The sequence below is a fragment of the Lynx canadensis genome, chromosome A3 (genome assembly GCF_007474595.2).
Source record: "Lynx canadensis isolate LIC74 chromosome A3, mLynCan4.pri.v2, whole genome shotgun sequence".
Classification (NCBI taxonomy): domain Eukaryota; kingdom Metazoa; phylum Chordata; class Mammalia; order Carnivora; family Felidae; genus Lynx; species Lynx canadensis.
The window spans coordinates 137,474,273-137,489,973 of NC_044305.1; the positions used below are offsets into that span (position 1 = coordinate 137,474,273).

The window sequence follows — 15,701 nt, forward strand, 5'->3', positions numbered from 1 at the left end:
CCCGACTGAGACGCCGTGGGCGGGGCAGGTCCCGCGTCTGGCATCCTGCGTGTCCTCTACGACAGCGACAGAGGCTGAACTGAGCCATGGGGAGCCGTGAGCGGAAGGGCTGCGGATCACCCCGGCGGCTTCCCCGGGACGCCCGCGGGGCTTGAGGCCCAGACATTGTGTGGAGTCAGCAAGGCAGTGGTCAGAGAAGAAGCCAAGAGCTTTTGACCTCTGACAACAGCGGGGACTTTGGAGCCTCGCAACGACAGACATTAGAGCAACTAGGATCAACGGAGGTCTTAACTCCCTCCTGGCATTTTGCTAAGCAGCAGGGAATGCGTCACCTCGTTTCACATTACTTGTACCAAGAGCAATGGTGTTTCCCACGTAATTACTCCTCCCGAATGCCTTTCAAGGTTTTGTATTTCAGATCCTATTGGATTAGTGATTTCTTTTGTTCTAGTGAAAGATGCTTCGTCTCCCCCAAACTAGTTGGCATTGCCAACGGCCCCTCGTACACCAGTATCTCTCCCTCACCCCCCTGATCACCATCTCAGCAAACCTCAGGCCTCTTTCTCAAACGGAGGGGGGGACAATACGCAAAGCGAGTAATCAGCCAGCGAGTGTCCTTGGAGTGAGCCTGACATTCAGAGGACATCCTTCAATCATTCCTTTTGTAAAAATTAAATAGTAACCAATGGGAACAACCACTCCTACTGGCCTGGTGTTGACCACCTACATTACCTGCAAAGCCTCAAACGATGGCAGATGAATAAAAGAACTGAAAGGGAAGAAAGAAGGGTGAAACTGTGAGGGTGGAGAATTAGGGAAAGTGCAAACAGAAGCTGGGAAAATAAGAACGGAAGTAGGGACACCTGGGGGGCTCAGTCGGCTGAGTGTCTGAGTCTTGGTTTCAGCTCAGGCCTTGATCTCACAGTTCGTGAGTTCAAGCCCCACATGGGGCTCTGTCTGACAGTGCAGAGCCTGCTTTGGATTCTCTCTCTTTCTCTGCCCCTCCCCTGCTCATGCTGTCTCTGTCTCTCTCTCAAAATAAATAAACTTGGGGAGCCTGGGTGGCTCAGTCGGTTAAGAGCCTGACTTCGGCTCAGGTCATGATCTCACAGTTTGTGGGTTCGAGCCCCACGTCGGGCTCTGTGCTGACAGCTCGGAGCCTGGAGTCCGCTTCGGATTCTGTGTCTCCCCCTCTCTCTGCCCCTCCCCTGCTAGTACTCTGTCTCTCTCTGTCTCAAAAATAAATAAACGTTAATAAAGAAAGAAAGGATAAACTTAAAAAGATTTTTTTAATAAAATAAATTTAAAAAAAGAACGGAAGCAGGGTGAGGGTGAGTGCTCCCGAGCACGCGTACACTTTGTCAGTATCCGTGTGGTCAGAAGGGACTAACTCTGCCTGTATGTTTAAACCGTGCAGTTAAAAGAAATAGGGAAGCTGCTGATAAACGCTACCGGGTGGAAGGGGAGGAGTTACCCCGTCAGCCTCCATGATGAGCCTAGGGAAAGCGGGTCCACCGAGCAAGGTCGGCAAAGAGGGGGTGAAGGAAGCAGGCGAACACGCCAGCATGGCACCGGGGCTGTGGCGTGTGCCCGAGCCAGCCGCGCCCCATCGGCCTGACGCCAGGACTGGAGTCTCCATCGTTGGGCCAACATGTTGTCCCCATGGTGTCTCTGACAAAAATGCAAATGTGTCACATGGCGGAGAAAAGAAGTCAGCTCCCTCCTGCCACAACACAGCAGAAACCAGCCGTGAAGGACTGTGCCCTGGGAGGGAAAGGCGCTCGGGAGCACACAGGAGAAGGATGTCCCAAAGAGAAAGGGAAGAAAGCAAGGGTGCAGAGACAGTCACCCCAAATAGAAGCCTGTCTCCCTACACATCAGAAGACAATACAGTTCCAAGCAGAATCAAGGAGGGGTGCCTGGGTGGCTCAGTTGGTTAAGTGTCTGACTCTCAATTTTGGGTCAGGTTGTGATCTCACTGGTTCATGAGATCGAGCCCTGAGTCAGGCTCTGTGCTGACAGCGTGGAGCCTGCTTGGGATTCTCTCTCTGGCCCTCTCCCGCTCTCTCTCCCTCACTCTCTTTAAATAAATAAATAAACTTTTTTTTTTAAAGTTTATTTATTTTTGGGACAGAGAGAGACAGAGCATGAACGGGGGAGGAGCAGAGAGAGAGGGAGACACAGAATCGGAAACAGGCTCCAGGCTCTGAGCCATCAGCACAGAGCCCGACACGGGGCTCGAACTCATGGACCGCGAGATCGTGACCTGGCCGAAGTCGGACGCTTAACCGACTGCGCCACCCAGGCGCCCCAATAAATAAACTTTTTTTAAAAAGCAGAATCTAGGGGCGCCTGGGTGGCTCAGTCAGTTAAGCGGCCGACTTCGGTCCAGGTCATGATCTCGCGGTCTGTGGGTTCGAGCCCCGCGTCGGGCTCTGTGCTGACAGCTCGGAGCCCGGAGCCTGCTTTGGATTCTGTGTCTCCCTCTCTCTGACCCTCCCCTGTTCATGCTTTGTTTCTCTCTGTCTCAAAAATAAATAAACATTAAAAAAAATTTAAAAAAAAAGCAGAATCCATGAAATTGAAAACAGAACAAAGAAATCGAGAAACACAATGAAACCAGAAGTTGGTTCTTTGAGAAGATTGATCAGATTGATAAAACCGAACAGACTTGGCAAGAAAATACAGAGGAGACACAAATGACCAGGAATGGCAGGAATGAGGGAGGTCACATCACCAGAGGCCACAGATATTAGTTGGATAAGAGAACAACTTCATGCCAGTGGACAAATTAAATGGACAATTCAAAGACACAGGCTAGCAAAGTTTACTCAAGAAATAGACGATCTGAGGAGCCCTCTATCACCTCAGGCAGTTGGATTTGTAGTTAAAAACCTTCCCACAAAGACAACTCCTGGCCCAGCTGGCTCCACTGGTAAATTCTACCAAACACTTAAGGAAGAAACGATACCAAAACCAGAGAAAAACATTGCAAGGATTTCAAAAACTACAGACCAACATCCCTCCACGAACATAGTTGCAGAAATCCCAAACAAAATTTTAGCAAATAAAATCCAACAATAAAGAAAATGAACAAAATTTCATGAGTGAGATTTGTCTCAGGAATGCAAGGTTGAGTTAATGTTTGAAAATCTATCGGGACGCCTGGGTGGCTCAGTCGGTTGAGCGTCTGACTTTGGCTCAGGTCGTGATCTCACGGTCTGTGAGTTCGAGCCCCGCGTCTGGCTCTGTGCTGACGGCTCGGAGCCTGGAGCCTGCTTCGGATTCTGTGTCTCCCTCTCTCTCTGCCCCTCCCCTGCTCACAATCTGTCTCTCTCTCTCTGTGTCTCAAAAATAAATAAACATTAAAAATATATAAAATAAAACAATGACAAAGCAGAATGACTCAAAGATCTGCCGATAGCAAAGCTTAAATAATTATGATAGATTCACACGATGAAATTATTAAAACATGTTGCAGAAGACCATTTACTGAATGAGATAATGGTCACAAAATATAGTAAATAAAAAGCAGATTAGAAAACAGTGAGCATTGATGGATCCCAATTCTGCAGACATATATACACATATATGTGTACACATGTACACACGTATACATGGGTATACATGTACTGTGTGTGTGTGTGCTTCTGTGTATACCTACTTGCTACGTGTGCATAAAAAAGCACCTGGACACGGACATGACAGAGTCAGAGCGCTGACCTTTGAGGGGTATGTGGGTGACCCCCGTTCTCTTGGCATTTTTTCTCAATAAGGACTCTTTTATAATCAGGTTTTTTTTAAGGAAAAAGTGTATACTCCTAAAGAAAAATTACAGAACTCTTTGGGGCGACTACAGTCCCATTGGTGTGAGGACACAGAGGTCCCCACTCCAGAGCACTTGCTACCAGGCACCTCGCCTAACATTTGTGATCAAAGCCTCCTCAGCCGGAAAGCAAGGGGGGCTGACAACATAACCCGGAAGCTGCCTTCCTGTCCCCCAGGGCTAACTGCTCGTTCTAATCATAGCGCCGAAATGCACTCAGGGTACGCGTACACTGAACTTGAGGGGAACTTTTCAGAATCGTTGCTTACTCCCCGTGCCTGCCCCACCTGGAGATGGGAAAGCAAGTGCCCGGGTGTTAAGAATAATCATACACCATGCCCACTCTGTTTACTAAGGTGGCCCTGACATTCAGTCACTGCTGGAATTGTTTCTTTTTTTTTTTAACTTTATTCACTTTTGAGAGACAGAGCATGAGCGGGGAAGGGGCAAAGAGAGAGGGAGACACAGAATCGGAAGCAGGCTCCAGGCTCTGAGCTGTCCGCACAGAGCCCGACACGGGGCTTGAACCCACCAACTGCAAGATCATGACCTGAGCCGAAGTCTGACGCTCAACCGACTGAGCCAGCCAGGCGCCCCTGGAGTTGTTTCTTATTGGAGACTTGCCTGCCTGCCCTTGGCAAGTTACAGTAGAAGGTGGGGACGTACGACCTGACTCATCGCACTGCCCTGAAATGCAGACTCTGAGGAGACAGCTAAATGCTCTGCAGGCAGATGCTGAGCTCCAGGGCTGTCCTTTACTGGAACTCGGCTGCAGATTCAAGGGCACACTAAACCCTGCTTCTCTAAACTGTGGAGGAAGAGGGCCAGCACTGATCTCTTTCTGGAACATTATGCATATTTCACCATTCGGTCCTCACACCGGTTCAAGGAGGAGAAAACAAGAATACCAAAACCGGAGGCACCAGGGTGGCTCAGGACGAAGTGCCCAACTCTCAATCTCATCTCAGGTCATGATCTCACGGTTCGTGGGATCGAGCCCTGCATCAGGCTCTGTGCTGGCAACACGGAGCCTGCTTGGGATTCTCTCTCTCCCTCTCTCTCTGCCCCTCCCCTGCTCTCTCTCTCTAAAAATAAGCATTAAAAAAAAAAGAATACCAAAAGCACCACTTAGAGAATAATCTCAAAAATCTCCTCTTTGAAGTACCCAACAAAATGACAAGTCCATTTTTTAAGAAAATTTTACATATTATATTATATTATTAAATATATGATTCATATTTATACCATATATGATATATAAGAAATATAATATTATGGATATTATATAGTAATAATATATACGAAATATATTATTATATTTACATATTATATTATATAACATCCTAAATCATATTATAGTCTAAATATCAGCAGGATATCTTGCTTAAAACTTAGCAATTTTTGTTGCTTATTTTAAAAGGTGGATCTCTTATTTTTTTTTTTAACATTTATTCATTTTTGAGAGATGAGAGAGACAGAGCACGAGCAGGGGAGGGGCAGAGAGAGAGGGAGATGCAGAATCCGAAGCCGGCTCCAGACTCTGAGCTGTCAGCCCAGCACAGAGCTCGACACGGGGCTCGAACCCGTGAACCGTGAGATCACGACCTGAGCTCAGGTCCGACGCTTAACGGACTGAGCCAGCCAGGTGTCCCAAAAGCTGGATCTCTTTTATACATATTAAATAGAATTTTTTTTTTTTTTTTTTTTGGCTAAGAACCAGGTGATGTGAACAGAGCGAGAGAAGGTTCCACACTACAGAGCTTTCAAATGTGTATCAAGCACAAAAATATTGAGAACTTGGGGCAAATCTTTAAATTGAGCATTATAATTAGCTTCAACGTTATGTAAATTAAAATAGCTTTTCCTGACACCCATCTTTCCAAATCCCCCGTGACAAAAGAAAAGTGAAAAGTTTCAGTAAATAATTGCACAGTGTGTCACAGACGACTATCTTTCTAACCGTGGTCTTAGGGTATTTTTACTGACTTCCGTCACGTTAGTTACTTAGGGGCTTCGACAGGTATGACAACCCCGCACAGTGGATTCGGGTTTCCAGAGCAACGGGCCTTTAGAGGCATTCCCTACAAAATGCTAGTCTTCTAAAAGTGACATTATTCAACAGTGACATTCGGAGTTTTCCCGGATCATCCAATTTATCCCATCGTTAGTCATTAGCACCGAACACTTACTTCCTTCAACTTGCTCATCTTTCCAGGTTTCCTGGGAACTATATGAATATAACTGCAAAAGAAGAAAGAAAAACCTAATTAGAAAGTAAATAATTTAGGGGGGAAATGCGAGCCTCTTCAGAGAGGACTCCTTCTCAGCACTCGGACCTGCAAATCCACAGCAACTTGAAACTAAAGTCAAGAGTGCCACAGTCTTCCGTCGACATAGAACAGCAGTGTCACGGTGGGACATTATGGAGGGTGTCCCACTGGCTGCCGTCGGCATGGCCCATGGGAGACTGTCACCTGAATGGCACTCTCCTATAATGTTATTAATCAAAAAGGGACCCGAGTCATCATTTATTCCACTTTCTTTTCTACCAGATCACGGAAGGGCCCAGAAATGAGCTCATCAGAGTCCCACAGATTGGCCAGAGTCAGAGCGGAGACCCCCCCCCCCCTTGCAGCTCATCACCACCTGCACTGTCCCCTCCTGTCACACAGAATTACATCCGTGTCCCCATTCTGCCCAACAGTGAACACCGGAAAAAGCCACCAGAAGAGCACGGGTGGGAGTCCGGCTAATACAATTCCTGGCACTTGGGGGCTTTTGGAGAGCCCTCCATATGCCTCAAAAGTAGAACAGATGTTTTTTCATGACAATAAATACCTCAATTTTGTATCTTTCAAGGTTTCTTCCTGATTAAAAAAAAAAAATTACATTTGAGTTTGCTGCTGTTTTTGACAGTTTTACAAGATTCAGAGAAGTGTTGCCTACATTGGCAGCTGGAAGGAAAAAGGAAGTAAGAAATATTCAGTACAGCCCAGAGTCCCAAGCCAGGTGCCCACAGAGGCCAGACGGGCAGTGAGGACGCTTGCCCAGGGCAGCATCTGGGGGGAGGGGGGCGCTGCAGGGCGCAAGGACCCCTCCCGTCCAGGGTGAACACCTCCCACAGCCCCAGGGCACAGTTTCCACGCGACAATGCCGACAACTACAAATTTAGTCCTTCCGAACAGTCAAATCCTCCATTTTTTTCCAATTAAACTAAAACTCTATACTATTCCATGAACTCCTCATTACAAAATGTCCAGCCAGTTCACATCTTTGAAAACTGTGATCCAAACTAAACAAGGCAGCGCTCGGGCCCCCGGCTCACCACCTCCGCCGGCCCTTCCGTGAGCTCTTCCGGTTTTAAGCCCCCGCATTCCGTGTTTGATTGTGAACATCAATCCCCAAACGAGACAACTTATTGCATCAGTAAACGGAAACAAAAAGCAAAAATAAATGCGGAAACGCTAAGGCGTCAAAAGATCCAGCAAAGAAGTAAAATGCTGTTTGTTTCCATGCTGCATCCCAAAGGACGCATAAATAGAACAGAAAGAGGGGCTAAGTACTCCCTCAGAGACCCAGTGGACCGGAGTCTCCAGGCCGGGCGCTTGGAGAAGGCGTTGGTGGGGCGTGGGTTTCCCCGGGGTGGGCAGGGGGTGGGGCAGGCACCTGGCGTAGAGACTGGACGTTCGTGTGCAGCACCCTCCTTGCTGCTTCCGGAGAATAAAAGAAAGGAGGAAGCCGGCCACGAGAGTCAGGCCAGGCGTCTGCAAGTGCTGCGTCCATAACATTCTCACAGCACCACTCGGGATGTGACGCCACACCGCTTGTGAGCTAAGCCCATTTCGGTGGTGAGGACACCATCCCCAGCAAGCTTATTCCATGTGCTCAATGCTACTGAGATAAGGAAAGGCCAGGATGCACTTCGACCCAGTTCAACCTTCTTCTGTCCCTGAGACCACGTTCCTGCTCCTCTGTCCTGTTCCTGCCACCTGCTATCCCCGGCGTCCAAATGGGTGGCAAGGAGACACGAGGAAAGTTGGGGTGCAGGCAAACTACGATAGTGTTATCGAAAGGGCCTTTGCCTTGTACCTCAACTGCAAACTCACAAGGCAAAGAGAGACCATTCCTGGGGCAATCCAAATCCTTCGGGGTCTCCCCCAAACTTGCGCACACGCCCCTGCACACGCACAATGCCCTGGTTTACAGTTTGTGTGTGTGTGAAGATGGCTCTCTCCTCAAAAAGAATCATGAGTTCTAAGCTTTACAGGACGTCTTTAAAGTAATGTTTAGCCTATAATATTTTGTTCTATGGAAGAAAAAATCATGTTCTTCATCTCAGATTAATTCACTCCAGAAAATGTGAGAGATGCTTGAGTAACGATTGGATTTTATATCCACCTAGATCTGATGGGGTTTGTCTCTTCAGTGTAGTGTTCTGCAGCCGTTGTTTCTAGAAGAGCCCCAGGATGGCCGATACGTCATCAGGTCTCACCGCAAAGTTCACTTGCCCGTGGCACAGTTAGAAGATTATTTGCTGGAGAAAATTAATTTTAATTGCTCACTGGCTCGGTAATTACAGGATATAAACTCCAACCAGCACCAGCCTACCGATACCAGCAGAAATCAAGCCAAAATATTTCCCAGAGCTGCATTCACCCGCGTCTGGGTGCTGATTTCATGATTCTTTGAGCTAAACAGTGGTGGAGACGGTGAAGTCTAAACATCACTCCGTGATCATCGTCACATGCAAACGGCACCCATCCACGTGCAGCCCCGAAGCCACACGGATGACGCCAGACAACCGAGGCTTTGGCCACATGACAGCCCCCGTCTGGCCTCTGCTCTCCCGTCGCTGGACTGGACCACGCCGCCTCCCTCCCGGAAAACAACAACAAACGCTAAGAGATCGGGGAAGAGAAACGCCTCAACGTCTCCATATTTCGGCCACGTGTCCGAAGAATTTCAGACACACCATGCAAGTTTCCCTACCGAAGCAGGGGTCTAACAGGGTCTCTTAGAAAACGCCTCGCCCCACAAGACAGAACAGAGAGGAGCACGCGCTGAACAAGTTCCGGGCATGTTCATCTGTGCTGCCCCTGCCCCAGCTTCCTTCCTCGTCAGCTTACAGGAAAGACACATGTGATTTTCGCCAGGAAGTGTTTGGGCGGGAAAGTTAAGTGCTTTTCATTATACGTGCATTGAAAAGGACTCTAAGGTCAATTTTAGTAGGAATATCTTCTTCTCTTGTTGGAAAGCAACACTGAATAAGGATTCTGGTAGGAAATCGGAATTCAGCACATGCAGTGTCTAAGCCTGTTTGGGCTGTGGTAGCAGAGATACCCCAGACCCAGTGGCTTAAACAACAAAGATTTATTCCTCACGGTTCTGGAGGCTGGGAGGCTGGGATCAGGTACCAGTGTGAGTGGGTTCCAGAAGGGACCCTCTTTCTAGTTCATAAATGGCTGCCTTCTTGCTGGGTCCTCACGTGGTGGAAAGGGTAAGGTGCTCTCTGGGGTCCCTTTCATAAGGACATGAATCCCCTTCATGACCGTTTCACTGCCATGACCTACTCAGCTCCCAAAGGCCCTACCTCCAAATAACCACACAGGGGATTAGGTTTCAACGTATAAATTTCAGGAAGACACAATAATTCCATTTACAGCACAGTTAGAGTTATACATAACCTAATATGTAACTAACCCTGAAAAACATCATCACAAAATCAAACATCTACAAAGGGCTGTCTGTGTTCTTGTCAGCGAGTTCTCACACACAACAGGATTATCACCGTAATAAATTCAAATCTAAAACATCATGGCATTAATCCAATACCTCTTGGCAATTCGGGTGTCTGTGGATTAAGATTTTCCTTCAAAAACAAGAGGAGGTTAAATTCGCATCTTTGCAATGCCATTAAGAATTCGGATCACAGGTCAGCTTCCTCATAAAATTACACTATCTGGGCGGTCCCCCAAAACTCCCATGACTGGCTGAATCTGGGGTGTCTCTGGGCAGAGAGCACTGTCGGCACGTGGAGAAGGAGCATGGGAGCCCTCTCCGGAGAATCTCACCTTCACCTCAGCCCTCCAGGAGGTTCCTCAAACAAAATCCACATAAAAGGAGTCACTTGCAGTCCGAAAGTAAACGAACAAGGAGGTTACTATCTCAGCTGAGAGAAACCAGCTGAAATAACAGAAAACAGAAACAGGTTTCCAAGACCATCATCACGGACGCAGAAAGACAGTATTTCAAGAACAGCCAAACCTGATGGTACATGCAGGACCAAGAACACTGAAGAATGACACAGATTATTGAAAAAGAACCAGACAGAAGTTTATTTATCTATCTACTTATTTACTTTTAAAGTTTATTTTTATTTTTTCTGAAAGAGAGATAGAGAGCAAGCAGGGGAGGGGCAGAGAGAGGAAGACAGAATCCCAAGCAGGCTCTGAGCCGTCAGCACGGAGCCCAGTGTGGGGCTCGATCCCGTGACCCGTGAGATCATGACCCGAGCCGAAATCAAGAGTCAGACGCTTAACTGACCCAGCCACCCAGGTGCCCCAGATAGAATTTTTAGGAATAAAAAAAGTAAACAATTTAAGTTGAAAACCCAGTGAACAGGTGGATAGCGTTTTATACACAGCAGAAAAATTAGCCAAAAGATCCGTGTGATCTGCGTGAAGTACCTAAGTGCAGCACAAAGGTAAAAGGGAGAAATTCAGGACCGAGTGGAGGACTCTTGGAGGTTACCGTCAATCAGAAAGGCCAACCCACGTGGACCCTGACACAGAAAACACAGAGAGCATAAGACAGAGGCATCCTCTGAAGACAAAATGGCTGATGAAAGTTACCACACCAGACTCATGAGAATTCAATCAATCTGCACTTGGACGTACCATTTAAACACCATACACTGAGGTCAAAGAAAATGAATTTTAAGCAGCCAGAAAAGATAAAATATTACTTTCAAATATGCAAATAATGATAGCAGACTTCTCGTCAGCAAACTCGAAGTCAGAAGACAATAGAAAACCACCTTCCGTGGCCTGAAGGACACTGCTATCCACAGGACCACAGGATCATATGTCCAATAAAAATATACATGAAGAACAAGGGCCAGAAGTCTTCCCCCCCCCCCCCCGGGAACCATGGGCTAAGCAACTCTGATCAACCTGTCCACTAAAAACTAATAAAATGAAAACATCTTCTTGAAACATAAGACATCTAACAGGATAACATCTGAGGAATCGCCAGGCCAAGATCCAGGAAATAAAGGGAATCCAAAGACGTGAGCTTGATCCCTGGGGCCACTTTAGCCCAGGGGTTACTCTTGACTATGGACAGAGATGTTGAACCACATCCTGGACAGGCTGTGTGGCCAACAGGCAGAAGTACATGCTCATGACACAGCAGAGGCCGTGGCTGCTTCTGAACTACCCCTCTTTGTGAGCCGGGACCCCGATGGGGTCCATCCTGTCTCCCAGCCACGTGGTGGCCCAAAGCATCTCACATTCTGAAGCTGTATGAAGGTACTCCCGAACCTTCCTGAGCAGGTATCTGGCCAAAGCCCACAACAATCAGCTTTGGCCAAAGAGAAAATCACCCTAGACTTCAAATTATTTCTGCAAATGAGTTTTGAAAGTCACGTCCAGCACAGACAGACAAATAGGCAGATAGAGAGAGAAGACAGCAAACAGAGAACCAGCAGTAACAACATACTTTGGAGCTTCAGCCTGGCTCCCTCCTGGATCACTCCTGCTGGGAAGACCGGGCGGTAAGTCACCTACGGAGAGGCTCCCACAAGGATGAAGCTTCCTGCCTCGGCACCAGGAAGCACCCGCCCCAGTCAGGCCTTCAGATGACGGTAGCCAGCATGCTGACTGCAACCCCACGAGCGCCTCTGAGCCAGAACCACTCAGATAAGCTGCTCTCGGGGACTGCACGATAATAAAGTTGTTTTAAGCCAATACGCTTGGAGTGATTGGTTATGCAGCAACAGATAGCCAATGCACCCTCCTAGAGAGAATCTTACCCGTACGCACCGGAAGACATGGAAAAGAATGTTTACAACAGTGTTGTTTATTTTAGCATAAAATTAAGAGCAACCCAAATTATCCATCAATAGATCGGACAAGTAAGGATGTTTTAGTCGATGCAAATAACATGGCGGTAAAAGTGATTGCCCTACAGCTACACTACTGACGTGAATGAGTCTCACGGCACATTATCGTGTGAAAAAGCACCAACAGAAAAGTATGTACAATGTAATTGCATTTATATAAAGTACACAACCATAAAACGTTGAAAAATCTGTCCTTTGGGAATGAATTTTTATAAAAGGATGATTATTACAAAATAGTGATTACCAGTGGAAAAAAGGCTGGAGGTGACAGGTTTTAAAATACTGGCCATGCTCTTTCTTAATCCACACTGTGGTTTACACAGAGTTTTGCTTAAACTGTACACAGAATTGTATACACTCCTGTATGAACTGTGCACAGAAGTGTATACATTCCTGTATCTACAGTACCTTTCACAGTACAAGGAATGGGGTCAGCAGCAATGTAAATAAAGACAATATATCTCTGAAAGGCAGACACAGGAAAGAGGTCAGGAGCTCACAGAGAAGGAGAAACAACTTTCCCCACTTGCATTTTGTAAAGGAAGCCTTTTCGGAGGTCCTGAGCCTAAAACAGAATCTGTCACAGTGGCGACCCCTTTCTCTTCTGTGCCAATTTGTTTCTTATGTCCCCCAAAACAGACATTGCAAAAGCTCTCACAGCCTGTGCAGCCCCCAGACACTACGCCGTGGCAAGAAGAGAACAGGAGCTTGACTCTCGCGTTGCAAAGACATTTGTATGATGACAGGTAGGAAGAAAGTTTAGAGAAACTGCTGAGGGGACTGGAGTACCCTCGAGAAGAAAACAGAACTGTGCTGTATCACCCCGGACGCAATAAGATCTCAGAGATTGTGGCGGGAGTCAGGGGCTCAACAAAAACGAATCAAACGGACGTCTTGGGCAGACACCATCCAGTGCAACTAACAAGCTGAATGTGGCCAATTTCCTGCGTGTGCCCACAGGCGCATCTCCCCAGGACAGTTTACGCCCCTCCCAGCCCCCGTCCCGATCTCAGCAGACACTGGGGAGGGGATTCCTTTGTTGCCCACGGACATTCACTGAGTCTATACATAGTGTGTGCCGGGATTCCGGAGATCACGCGCACAATGCGTGTCCTCTGCAGGGTCACAGTCTAGCAAGAGACACCGCCAGGAGACGCATGGATTACACGGCTTAGCAAGCGCCTTCCTAGGAGAGTGAGTGAGCCTCCGGGTAGGCAGAACGCCAGGCTGGGGCAAGCCGTGCAGGGGGTGACTGGGGGCTGGTTCCTGCCTCCCAACCTGCTTCCCCCGACTTCCTGGGCGTGGCTAACTCCCTTTATTCTTCCAGAGCCTTGGGCCAAGGTGGCCTTTCCAGAGAGGCCTGCCCTCTTGGCCACAGCCCTCCCACTCCTCGTCCCCACGTCCCTTCTGACTCTAACGGAAGACGTGCTGACAGGAGGTGAACGCCAGTCCTGCCCGTGGCCAGCGGGGTAGAGCGGGCTGTGGGCACAGGTGGGCTGAAGGCAGAGGTGGGCTGAGGGCACAGGTGGGCTGAGGGCACAGGTGGGCTGAGGGCACAGGTGGGCTGTGGGCACAGGGGGGCTTAGCGCACAGGTGGGCTGAAGGCACAGGTGGGCTGAGGGCACAGGTGGGCTGTGGGCACAGGTGGGCTGAGGGCACAGGTGGGCTGTGGGCACAGGTGGGCTGAGGGCACAGGTGGGCTGAGGGCACAGGTGGGCTGTGGGCACAGGTGGGCTGAGGGCACAGGTGGGCTGTGGGCACAGGGGGGCTTAGCGCACAGGTGGGCTGAAGGCACAGGTGGGCTGAGGGCACAGGTGGGCTGTGGGCACAGGTGGGCTGAGGGCACAGGTGGGCTGTGGGCACAGGGGGGCTTAGCACACAGGTGGGCTGAGGGCACAGGTGGGCTGAGGGCACAGGTGGGCTGTGGGCACAGGGGGGCTTAGCGCACAGGTGGGCTGTGGGCACAGGTGGGCTGAGGGCACAGGTGGGCTGTGGGCACAGGTGGGCTGAGGGCACAGGTGGGCTGTGGGCACAGGTGGGCTGAGGGCACAGGTGGGCTGTGGGCACAGGGGGGCTTAGGGCACAGGTGGGCTGAGGGCACAGGGGGGCTGAGGGCACAGGTGGGCTGTGGGCACAGGGGGGCTTAGCGCACAGGTGGGCTGTGGGCACAGGTGGGCTGAGGGCACAGGTGGGCTGTGGGCACAGGTGGGCTCTGGGCACAGGTGGGCTGTGGGCACAGGTGGGCTGAGGGCACAGGTGGGCTGTGGGCACAGGGGGGCTTAGCACACAGGTGGGCTGAGGGCACAGGTGGGCTGAGGGCACAGGTGGGCTGTGGGCACAGGTGGGCTGAGGGCACAGGTGGGCTGAAGGCACAGGTGGGCTGAGGGCAGAGGTGGGCTGTGGGCACAGGTGGGCTGAGGGCACAGGTGGGCTGTGGGCACAGGGGGGCTTAGCGCACAGGTGGGCTGAGGGCACAGGTGGGCTGTGGGCACAGGTGGGCTGAGGGCACAGGTGGGCTGTGGGCACAATGGGGCTGTGGGCACAGGTGGGCTGAGGGCACAGATGCGCAGGGAGCACAGCCGAACTCGTCGGGTCACTGCGCGGATGGCGACAGGTGCACCGCGGCGCTCGGCGGGTCACCGCGCGGAGGGCAGCTGGCCGCACAGGGAAGGGGCGCCGCACTCACTCGAGCTTCTTGAAGGGCTCGCGGCCGGCCGCCACGTACTTGCCACCCGCCTGCAGCGCCTGCGGCTCACGCACCGGGTGCCCGCGTGTGGGCGTCAAGAGGCGCCGCACGCCGAACGGCACGTCCACCTGCTCGGTCAGCTGCTCCAGCAGCGCCTGGAAGGTGGGCACGCGGCGCCGCGGCACCACCAACCACCGGCCCACGAAGAACGCGTCCCCGTTGCGGTACACCAGAATTGTCTTGGCCGGCGTCGTGTCCACCAGCACGTGTGACCTGCGCGTGCCCATGGCCCCGCCGTCGAAGGGCCGCCGGCCACCGCCCGCTGCGCTCCAGCCGCGGGGCACCCGGGGCGTGGGCGCGGGGACCGCGGGGCGGCTCCCCGCCGGTGCTGACGTGACCCGGCGATTGTGACCGCCTGCCTGCCACCTGCTGTCGGGAGGGAAGCCGGCGGGGGGAGGGGGGTCGGGGGGAGGGGAGGGAAAGGTGAGGGGGCATCCCAGAGGTGGGGGGATGGGGGGCAGGAAGTGGGAACAGGTGAGGGGTCCGAGAGGTGGGGGGCTGGGGGGGCAGGGGGTGAGAACAGGTGAGGGGGCATCCGAGAGCCTAGACAGGTGGGGATGACAGAGCTCTAGCGAGGGGAAGGAGGCAGCCTCTGTGATCTCTCTGCAAAGGTGGCAAGAATGAGAGGCCGGGGACATTCACAGCCACCTTCCCACCACACTAGCCAACCTCCTATGCAGAAGAGGTTGGGGGATGGGCCGGGAGCGGAGGCCATCAGGACCATCTTAACAATCAAAACCGTGTCCAGGAGGAATTGCATGGACCCATTCAGGGCATGTGAGAAGCCGGGTTACGACGAGCACAGCCAGCATACAGTGTTCCGAAGGTTTAGCATCCGGAATGCACCTTCACCGGGGAAGAACAATTCAAGGGGGTGTGTGTCCTTGTGAACGTCATTCCTTATTCTGGGTAACAACGGGCCCATCCTCTTGAGCTGAGAAGATGAATGGTTCCAGAAATATGTTTTTCCGGTGGTTTTGATGGGCTTAAACTTTTAAAGACAATAA

The 15,701-nt window shown here is 50.7% G+C and overlaps 1 protein-coding gene across 1 annotated transcript in view; it reads right to left on the reverse strand.

Annotated features, from left to right (window-relative positions):
• DCDC2C (doublecortin domain containing 2C) overlaps nt 1-14,921 on the reverse strand; it is a 158,699-nt gene extending 143,778 nt beyond the window's left edge. The window contains 2 exon segments of the mRNA XM_030311828.1: nt 6,016-6,067; nt 14,635-14,921. Coding sequence (XP_030167688.1) covers nt 6,016-6,067; nt 14,635-14,921 — 339 coding nt within the window.
• Between the last annotated feature and the right edge of the window lie 780 nt (nt 14,922-15,701).